Raw genomic sequence first — 10,774 nt, 5'->3', positions numbered from 1 at the left:
ATGCCTTAAAATGCTGCCTATATAGGCAGCTCACTAGATTTTGGAACAAACTGAAGATGTTTTGCATCTGTCTGTACACTGATGTCTTTGCACAGTTTGAAGGAATTAACTGTGTCTATTTCTTAGAGTTCTGCAGTGGAACGGCAGCCCCTGCTTGTGTTGTAATCTCACAGGATGTACAACAGAATATCACGTTGAACTAACATTCATTTAGATGTTGAGGCAGACCGCATTTTCACACGACACACAGCAAGAGTCACTGGCATCGATTCAAGCAACAATGCATCAATACATGCAGCATACAACTCAAAGTGCAAAGTTTGTCTTGAGTCACCTGGATGAGTTGGATCCATTGCCAGGGTCTCTTCGGAGTTATTTTAAATGTCATTTTGTATGTTTGAGATGGTGAAATATTATGGAACATTATAGTACAGGCTGCTTCCAAATGAGCTAGTTTATCCAAATGAGCTTAAAACTAAGAAAAAACATATATCACAAGACGCTAATGGGATGATAGCAGGTGTGATATTGTACACATCACAGGGTGGAATTTTGATTTCTCCTTTACACATCATCACTGACAACAACTCCATAAAGATGCTTATGCAATTCTTCAATGATGTCGCCATCAGCTCACCTGGCACATAAACTGGCAGCAGTGCATAAAAAAAAATATATATATATAAATATATATATAGTACTAATTCACATTATAGTCTGCTTCATATCAGGAAATAACGTGCCACATTGTCAGATGTTTTAAAATCACTAAAACGTAAAACATTGTCACTATTCTTGGTTTGGTGCCATGATTTATTTGCACTGAAAAAAGGTTGATTTTTCTCTTCTGTTATATAGAGTTTTGAGTGTATCGATAATGTTTTAAGACCTAATTTATGACACTTGATTAGGTATTTCTGATGTTTCACTAAAATAAATTATAGCCATAACTCTAAAATGTCTATATTGACAAAAAGTGTAACATTATGTTATATTAATAAACCTCAATGTTTTTCCAGTACAGTATTACTGCAGCGTTGAAACGTGTACATTATCGTTGTTAACTTGATACGGTTATATCTGAATATCTCCTCAAAATATTCAGTCTTTTCATTCACATGCACTGATTGGTCAGGGATGGATCACTATTGGGTGTTTCTCCAACTTAGCACCATTTAGCATACACAGAAATAAATAATATTTTAAAGCTTTTTGTGTAATTTGGCAAAGTTACAGCTTGACTGGAAATGACGGGCAATAAAAAGTGATATTTAACTTGATTTTTCTTTCTCATCTCAAGTATGCTGTTCAAGTACACAAACATTTAAACAAACTTTATTAGATAAATATTGAAATGGTTTATTTCACTCTTTGTTTAGATGATCATAGTTTTAAACATTTTAATTGTGTAATATTTAAATTCATAAAAAGCATTTGAAAAGTACCAAAAATAAATAATAAAGGCCTGATAAAGTTTTAATGTGACCTTCATGTAACAACACAAAAAAAGGTTTGTTTTTATCTCCTGAGACCCGAGTGTGACTGCTGTGTGCATTTTCCCATTCCCCTTTTTGATTTGGAACTAGTAGCACCTAATAAACATGCAAATATATATATATTAGACCAAATAGTTTAAAAAAAAATGTATGTCCTCATGTGTGGACAGCAGGACTACGCTGTTAAATTTTCAAAAATCAAACAATAGAAAGTCAGATTTTTTTCCATCAAATTGTTTATGATGTTTCCAGGAGTGTTGATTATTCATGTTTTTGAGACGTTACAGACATTACATCAGAAATTAGCATAATTAATTCAGATTCAAAGTAATGTCCAGCATCATCCAATCACTGTCAATCATGTTAAAATAAAATGATACATTATAAATTCTGAATCTATGTACTGATTATCATTGTCACATGTCTGTCAAACATGTTGAGTGATCCAAACATCATCTGCAGCCTGAAACTGAACTTTTGATCAGATTTTAGGAGCGAATGCACTTAACTGCATAGAGAGCTATAGCATTACTTAACCTCCAGTGTGCTGTCTGTCTGCACTGGTCTCAGAACAGTTAGAAATGCACCTTATTTTCATCCTAACTCCATATAAAGCCTCTGAAAGACACATTTATCAGCTTTTGGATGCATCAGTTTATTCTCAATGTGACAGTGAATATCGGATATTTTAACTGAAAATGAGCCTGTAGTCCACACACGTGGTCATTGTGTTTATCAGCGTGCCGTTTCGCGATAAATCGCTCAAATGAAAAAAATGGCATATCAGATGAAACTAGAGACTCTAATCTTTTGACTCAAACAGGTTTCAATGTAAAAACTTAATGAGGTTTCTGATCAGATGCAGTTTTGTTGGAGTTTCTCCCAAAAACAAACTCCTCTGCGATTGGCACCATGTTGATGGTCACATGACTCTGTGCATCCAGAGTTTAACCCTTTAATGACAGCTCAGAGTCTCCTGAACTGAGATCAGTTGTTTAAATTAAATTAAATTATGCATTGCATATAGTGAAGCCAAAACACAGGGTCACAGGAGGTTAATAAAAATCAACTTCTGGGACTTGAAAACGCCTGAAGTTGAAGAAACACCCTATTATTTGTTTCTTGTTTTTATTGAAATTACTATTAACGCCGCTCATCTCTCTTGTCCAGAATGGTTGTGTTTTAGTCGCGCATAATGAACGTGTTACAGATGAACTGGAATATAGCAAAAGATCTTAAACATCTGAATGTCTTCATGCAAAACTTTTACCCTTGTAACACTTTGACTTTATCTGTGGATCCAAAATGAGATATTTAGCAGAATGTTCATGCTGCTCTTTCCATATAATAAAAATGAATGGGGTCGGATGCTAATGAGCTTTAAAAATCACTATAAAAGCATCTTAATGATAGTCCATATGACTTGTGTGCTATATTCCAAGTCTTCTGAAGTCATAAGTTCATAGTGAGGAACAGAATAAAATTTAGATAATCTCGCCTTTAGCCGCAGTTTTTATCTAATTTGTGTTCAACTTATAAAGAAATAGACTTAAATGTCTGTCTCACACAAAACTGTTGATTGACTTCAGAAGACTAGTGCGTGGACAATTTTAATGATACTTTTAAGTTGTTTTTATAGTTATTTTTGGAGCTTAACAGCCACTGATTACTGTCTCTGTATGGAAAAGAGCAGCGTGAACATTTTTCTAAATATCTCCTTTTGTGCTCCATAGAAGAAAGTGAGTCAAACGTGTTTGGAACAACATGAGGGTGAGTAAATGATGACAGAATTTTCATTTTTGGTAGTTTGGTACTTTATGGCTTGTTTGAATATTGATTATAGTGCTTATAAGTCTCTGAAGAAACAGATGATTGTTGTGTTTTATAAGGTTTGAAAAGGAAATAACTGAGTTGAAATTCTATCAGCAGTATTACAACAGTCAGTTTGATCTCATTTCACTTCAACTTTACATTAAAACAGCTACAGTAAAGAACCTTCCTTCATTTCATTTGAGTTTGATTGGAAATAAATATTAAACCAATGATAGTGAATAATAATGAAAGGTGTATGCATAAATTAAGACCCAGTTTTTTATGTTCGCTGTAAAAATGTGCAAAGGTTTAGGTTTAAATAAAGGAATGTTAACGACTGATTCATTTTTGTTTTTTAACATATTTCTTATCCATTTATTTGATCATATGAGCATCTGACTTTCTCTTTTCTTAAAAAAATATTGCACTATTACTGTAACAAAATAATGTGAAAAACATTTAAACCAAAAAAAAAAAAAAAAAAAGTACATGTTACACCATCTGTTCTGACGTGTGATATTTACAAAATAAATAAAGTACAGCTGATAATGAAATAGATTTACTACAGATTATTTTGTCATTTATGTTTGTATTTGATCACATCAAACATCTCGTGCCCAGTGATTATTAATCAGAAACTATGGATGCAAAGTAAATATTTTACTTTTGTGCAACTAAAACAAATCATGTTAATGGATAGATCTCACAAAAACAGTCTAGAAATGTCTGTGACAGATTTCACCCCACAATCAAAAGGGCGAAATGCATTTTCTTTTTTGACTGTGGGGTGAAATATCACCTGTGCATTTCTTCTTAAAATTCAATCTTGAGATTCTTGTAGGTCTGAAAGTCTTCATGATGTTTGTCAGATCAGATGTTTGAAAGATTCAGGGAGAATTTTAGCCGCTTTCCAGAATCTTCAGGCGTAAGCGTGTTGATTCTTGAAGGAGCACGTATGTTTCCTGAAAGATGAGATGAGTTTAAAGGTTAAAAACTCTGTTAATAATAAAATGAAACTGAGTCCAAAAATCTTACAGTATTTCCTGATAGCGTTGAGACGACTCTGAAATTGCTGATTCACAGAGTGGCTTATATTTTCTGTGATAAACTCTTATCAGAGCTGTCAGTCATTCTGGGTTCAGGTTCTTATGATAAACATATTTTTGTTGTTGTTGTCTTAACTTTGTAAACATGTACAGTACTGTGCAAAAGTTTTAGGCACACAAAAACATTTGTCTTAAGATGGTTATTTATATCTTTAGCTTTAGTGTGTCAATAGGAAATATAAATGTTAGACTCCCAAACATTACTTTTGCAAATAGAAAAGATTAGAAGAATTGAAGAATAGAAGAACATGGCACTCTGCAAGAGATGGCATTGCCCCCACTGTGCCCCCCACAGAACATCGTGTCAGTCTGAGATTACATAAAGAGACAGAAGCAATTGAGACTAAATAGATAGAAGAACAGGGAGCCCTGCAACAGATGTCATGGCCTCCACAGACCCCCCTCTGAACATCGTGTCAGTCTGAGATTACATAAAGAGACGGAAGCAATTGAGACTAAATAGATAGAAGAACAGGGAGCCCTGCAACAGATGTCATGGTCCCCACAAAGCCCCCCACTGAACATCGTGTCAGTCTGAGATTACATAAAGAGACAGAAGCAATTGAGACTAAATAAACAGAAGAATTGTGGTGAATTCTCTAAGAAGCTTGAAACATCATATCTGCCAACAACCAAGAAAAACTGTGTCCAGATGTATCTAGGAGAATTGGGGCTATTTTAAAGGCAAAAGTGCTCACACCAAATATTGATTTAGCTTTTTTATGTTTACTGGACTTTGTATGACATTAAGTGATAAATGAAAACTATTTATGGCATTATTTTTGAAGACATCCTCACTATGCAACATTTTTCACAAGTGCCTAAAACGTTTGCACAGTACTGTAATTCTGGTTCTGTTCGCTTTACCACACTTTGCAAAGTCTCATTTAATTCCACTAGAAAGCACTAGAAAAAAGTTTTTTTTTCACTATCACATTCCATCACAATATACAGATCTGAAATGTAGGTGGCGCTCTTGTAATATCTCTTTAAATAACAATAACTAGTTTCTTAATGACTTCATCCTTCAGGAAGTGACATCATTTTTGGAGGGAAAGCATGAAACAACGGCACAAATATCAGAATTAGCAATGGATTCGATGAACTCTCGGTTCTATTAGTCCACCATCATCATCATCATCCACACTAATGCGTTTAAGATATAATTCAGTTTAACGACATTTACTTACGTCATTGTTTTGCGGTTATGGAGAGCTTTTTCGAGTGTGAATGACAGGCGTAAAGGGTTTTAGAAGTGTCCGATATAATGAATAGATTCATTACAACTCTTGTCTTATTTCCCGCACAATAATTAAAATGTTACAAAACTAACGACTGATGTAATAGTAGTGTGCTCGATAAACAATTATAGGTAAAAATACTGGTCGAACCGATTATTGGCCCATCTCTACTAACAACTATTATGGTAGTTAAAGGTGCTGTATGCAATTTCAGCCGTTCTACTTCCACGAGACTGAGCCGTTGAATTAGCCACGCACCCTTTTTCCAAAACCCCACCCTCCAAAGATGCCATAATGAGCTTTATTGAGAGCGACATCATGCAGAAACGGCTGTTAAAACAACCGCAGCAAAATAGCGCCCTCAACTGACAACTGTTATGAACAACATGGCATAAAAATGGCATTAAGCCTCAATAATTCACTGCAACTACAATACTATGAGAACACGCAAAATGATTGACAGGCAGAAAGCATCATTGTCCGCAGACACATTTTTGTTTGTCTGTTTACAGAGTCTAGAGCTGTCACAGAGACCGGTGAGATATCTCACGACACTTATTTCAGTAATATCTTTCAGGGTGTAGGAACATTTTTTACATACCGTACCATGAAAAAAATCGCATACAGCACCTTTAAGTTGAGTAGCTGCCAAATTGATCAACTGTTGATTAGTTGAGTAGTTTATAATCCATTATTATGTCAATTATTTATTTGAGAGGTGTGAAGTTATCCGTTTTTGGATTGTGAACGTGTGAACATGATCTAACACATTCCATACTGTTTGATAAGATTACACAAATTGTCATTTTAACATTTAAAATGTTAATTTGACACCTTACCCACTTTACCTATTTATTTCCATCTTTTCTTGCCTTTGTAAAAATAACTACTTCATCTTTATGAAATGTTTTAGTTTAAATGCCTGTCATAATTCTGAAAGTCTATGACTTTAAATTGTACTTCATAACAGGAATAATCCACACGTGATGTTTTTGGTGCTGTTCACCTGCAGTAGTTGGTTCCGCACTCATAGTGATCTCTACATCCAGAGCCCACGGGTTTCAGAGTGTTCCATCGCCATAATAATGAGCGCTTGGCGCGGTGGATCAGCCCGGTTGCCCAGTCACTATCTACTGGTGCAGACTGGACCTAAAGAGAGGGTTTAGAGAAATGTTCTGGTTTTAGAGAAAAGAGGAGATGTTTTAAATAAACTATGATGCCATTTTAAGGGTGGACCATAGGTTACATAGCATAAAAGCATTGCATGGGCAAAATTAGACCCATGATCAGCTAAATTTAGAAAGCTGTTAAGGCAAGAAACATTTGCTCAGTCAATAACTTTGTTTAACCACAAATAAAGATTTACACGTTTCAAATTTGCATGTTGATTTGTGCTTTAGCTACCATGCATTTACAAACTAAAGCATTGAGCAAAATGCATAAACAAGCGGTAATACTGTTGTGTATCTTAATGGCCAAAACACAATTATCTCTTCCACAACCCAGGTGTCTGTTTACAGGAAACTAATGTGATTGCACACGTTATTCCAGCAACATTTATCGTGCAGATTATGATACGTTATAGTCCTGTTTTAAAAACAAAATGAATTGAGGCATCAAGTGTTGCAACTAACAAATACAGATCAACCGATATTGTTTTTTTGTGATGTTCCGATAACCGATATACTGAACAGATTTGTAATTATTCCCACACAATAACTGTAATGCTACAGAACTGATAACCGCTTAAGTCGAAAAATGTGATCGGTAAAAATTAAAACATCGGTAAAAATAAATATTGGTCAAACCGATTGTTGCATTATTGGCTACTGTAGTTAAGTTGAGTAGCTGCTAAGTTGATACACTATAAAGAATTATTTAAACCAGCAGATAACCGATTAAGTAGAAAAATATCGGTAAATATCGGTAAAACAATATATTGGTCAAACCGATTATTGGCCCATCTCTACTAACAACTGTTACGGTAGTTAATTTGAGCACCTGCTAAGTTGATCAACTATTGATTAGTTAAATAGTTTATAACACTGTGTAACACTTTTTTTTTCTGGGTAGTAAGTGTTATTTCCTAATTGCTTATGCCTCAAAAGTATAGAAAATGGCTATTATTCCCCACAAACTTTGCTTTTGTGACCAGGACAGTGATATTTTGAAATGTACCTAGCTCCAATGAGAAAACGAGCGAATTTGTGTCTTTTCGTTCACATAAAGTCAGAAAAAAACAACATAGGAATCCAAATGAACATGTATTTATACTAAAGTAATATTCAAAGCCGTGCTGGTCCATAATGGTGACAAGTACCCATCTCTTCCCCTGGCTCACTCGGTGCACCTCAAAGAGCATCAAGACCTTGCTGGACGCCTTGAAGTATGATGAGTACGGCTGGGAGGTCATAGGAGATTTCAGAATGGTGGCATTCCTGATGGTCTCCAAGGTGGTTTTACCAAGTTTCCCTGCTATCTTTGCCTTTGGGACAGCAGGGACACCAAGGCGCACTACCACAGGTGGGACTGGCCACAGCGGACCGAGTTCTCTATGGGGAGGAACAACATCAAGTGGGAGCCACTGGTGGACCCCCGGAAGGTGCTGATGCCACCACTGCACATCAAATTGGGCCTTATGAAACAATTTGTCAGAGCTCTAGATAAGGAGTCGGCAGCCTTCAAGTACCTTCAAGACTTCTTCCCTAAGCTGTCTGAGGCAAAGGTCAAAGCCGGTGTCTTCATCGGACCACAGATAAAGAAGGATTTTGGATTCATATGTTGTTTTTTTCTGACTTTATGTGAACGAAAAGACACAAATTCGGAAATTTTCTCATTGGAAATAGGTACATTTCAAAATATCACTGTCCTGGTCACAAAAGCAAAGTTTGAGGGGAATAATAGTCATTTTCTATACTCTTGAAACATAAGCAATTAGGAAATAACACTTACTACCCAGGAACCAAAACTGTGTTACATAGTGTAATCAATAATTTTGTTGATTATTTATTTATTTGTTAATTATCAGTTGATAGATCTGTTGTAAAGACTTATTTAAACCGGCCTATAGTGGTTTGCTGGTCTTGTTAGCAGATTTAAGATGGTTTAACTGGTTTCAAAGCCTGGCCAAATGGTTTACAGCTGGTTTAGCTGGTCAATCAGCAGTTCTCCCAGTCTGATATTGTTTTTGTTTTTTTGTTTTTTTATGACCAAAACCAATGCCGATTATTTTTATAAGTGTCCAGTAACAAATATTGGTCAAACCGATTATTGGCACATCTCTACTAACAACTATTACAGTAGTTGAGTAACTGATACAGTATGTTGATCAACTATTGATTAGTTGAGTAGTTTATGATCAATTAATCGGTTGATTTATTTATTTATTTATTTATGATTAATCTGTTGATAGCCCATAGTAAAGATGGCCAAACTGGTTTGCACCTCTCTAAACCCATCAAACTAGACCAGCTTTACCAATACAAACCGGTTTTGTGGCAGCAAAACAACCTATATCTTTTGACTAAAATCTTTAACTTCCATTAAAAAGTATAATTAAAATGGTGTACCTGTAAGGCAAACAGTAGAGACACCAGCACAGTCAGGACAAACAGCCTGTGGTTGGTTGTAAGCATGTTGGCGAGCGTTTTGCAGAGCGTCTCGCAGTGGGAGAGTAGATGAGGTGGACGCTGTTTATATTTGAACTGATTATCAGCTGATAAAGAGGATCATAGGTCATCGATCAACAGAGACAGTGTGAAAGATACACTTTAACCGCGAGAATTAGGACGAGTCCACGTCTGCGAGGGCAACGATCTTTTATCAAACCGACTGCTAGAACTGATATCAAAGCTGAACACACATTCATGTTTGACAACAGAGAGTGAGTCAGAGACAAGATAAACATACAAACTCTACAGAGATTTGACATGTGAGAATTACAGAAACCGTTCTGATGCCTAAAGCGGGTGATTAATTGGAATTTTGACCTGTTTGCTGTTTGTCACACTGGTTTGATACTGGTATTTCAGATTCAGTCCTGTTTACCTTTCACACTTGGTCAAAGTCCAGATATAGTCTGATACTCTCTTCGGATCTACTCCAAAACACCAAGCAAAGGTCTGTTTAAAAGTTCCCCAAGAATTCTCAGCGATAAAACATCATTTACTGGGAAATATAAACCATTATTATGTAGATCAGAGATGTTCAGAAGCCACAATCAAACACAAACAGATGCAAAGAGCCACTGGCATTCATGTATATGTACAGAATGTTAAATATATGTGAGTGTTTCTTAAGCTGCTGGCACTTTTATGCCCCGGGGGGTTGATTTGTATTAAAACAAACAGAACTAAACTTTTATCGGTAACACTTTCTATGAAGCCCGTATTTATAATGCATTGTAAAGGCATTATACATGCATTATACTGCATTCAAAATGTCTCATAATACACCTTATAATAAGTTAAAACTACATTTATAATACATTATAAGACTCTTCCTATTCATTCAATGCATTATAACACAAGTGTGACGCTCCTGTTCTACCAGCTCCGTACTGGACTCGAACCAGCATCTCCGGCATGGGAGGTGGGTGCACTAACAAGGAGGCTAAAGGCTACAGCCTCTAGTGCACCTCTTGAGGTCAGGAAAGTGAGGTTTATACACATTGCACAGCTATCTATCAGCTGGCTCCCATTTCACTCACCCCCCTAAACCTCACTCCCATCTGGGTCACAGCACCATTGTGACACTCCTGTTCTACCTGCTCCATATGGGACTTGAACCAGTGTCTCCAGCATGGGAGGCAGGTGCACTAACAAGGAGGCTAAAGCCTCTAGCGCACCTCTTGAGGTCAGGAAAGTGAGGTTTATACACATTGCACAGCTATCAGTCAGCTGGCTCCTGTTACACTCACCCCTGTAAACCTCACTACAATCTGGGTCACAGCACCATTGTGATGCTGTTGGGTTACCCGCTCCATACAGGACTTGAACCTGTGTCTCCGGCATGGGAGGCGGGTGCGCTAACAAGGAGGCTGAAGGCTCCAGCTCCTAGGGTCAGTCGCTAGTGCACCTCTTGTGGTCAGGAAAGTGAGGTTTATACACATAGCACAGCT

The 10,774-nt window shown here is 36.5% G+C and overlaps 1 protein-coding gene across 1 annotated transcript; it reads right to left on the bottom strand.

Annotated features, from left to right (window-relative positions):
- Positions 1-3,877: 3,877 nt before the first annotated feature.
- On the bottom strand, positions 3,878-9,389 carry LOC127429282 (liver-expressed antimicrobial peptide 2-like). Its single transcript, XM_051678236.1, has 3 exons — positions 9,225-9,389; positions 6,662-6,804; positions 3,878-4,270 (listed from the first exon to the last, which is right to left on the bottom strand). Exons 1-3 carry the CDS (start codon positions 9,288-9,290, stop codon positions 4,228-4,230), a joined length of 252 nt encoding a protein of 83 aa, XP_051534196.1. The 5' UTR covers positions 9,291-9,389; the 3' UTR covers positions 3,878-4,227.
- Positions 9,390-10,774: the final 1,385 nt, after the last annotated feature.

The sequence above is a fragment of the Myxocyprinus asiaticus genome, chromosome 38, assembly GCF_019703515.2.
Source record: "Myxocyprinus asiaticus isolate MX2 ecotype Aquarium Trade chromosome 38, UBuf_Myxa_2, whole genome shotgun sequence".
Lineage (NCBI taxonomy): Eukaryota > Metazoa > Chordata > Actinopteri > Cypriniformes > Catostomidae > Myxocyprinus > Myxocyprinus asiaticus.
This window is presented reverse-complemented; position numbering and strand designations above follow the sequence as displayed.

Excerpts from the sequence above, each read along its gene's own strand:
- LOC127429282 (XM_051678236.1), bottom strand. The coding sequence starts at position 9,290 with ATGCTTACAACCAACCACAGGCTGTTTGTCCTGACTGTGCTGGTGTCT. Across the intron at positions 6,805-9,224 it reads CTCTACTGTTTGCCTTACAG|GTCCAGTCTGCACCAGTAGA; the intron begins GTACACCATTTT and ends CCCTCTCTTTAG. Across the intron at positions 4,271-6,661 it reads TGCGGAACCAACTACTGCAG|GAAACATACGTGCTCCTTCA; the intron begins GTGAACAGCACC and ends CTCATCTTTCAG.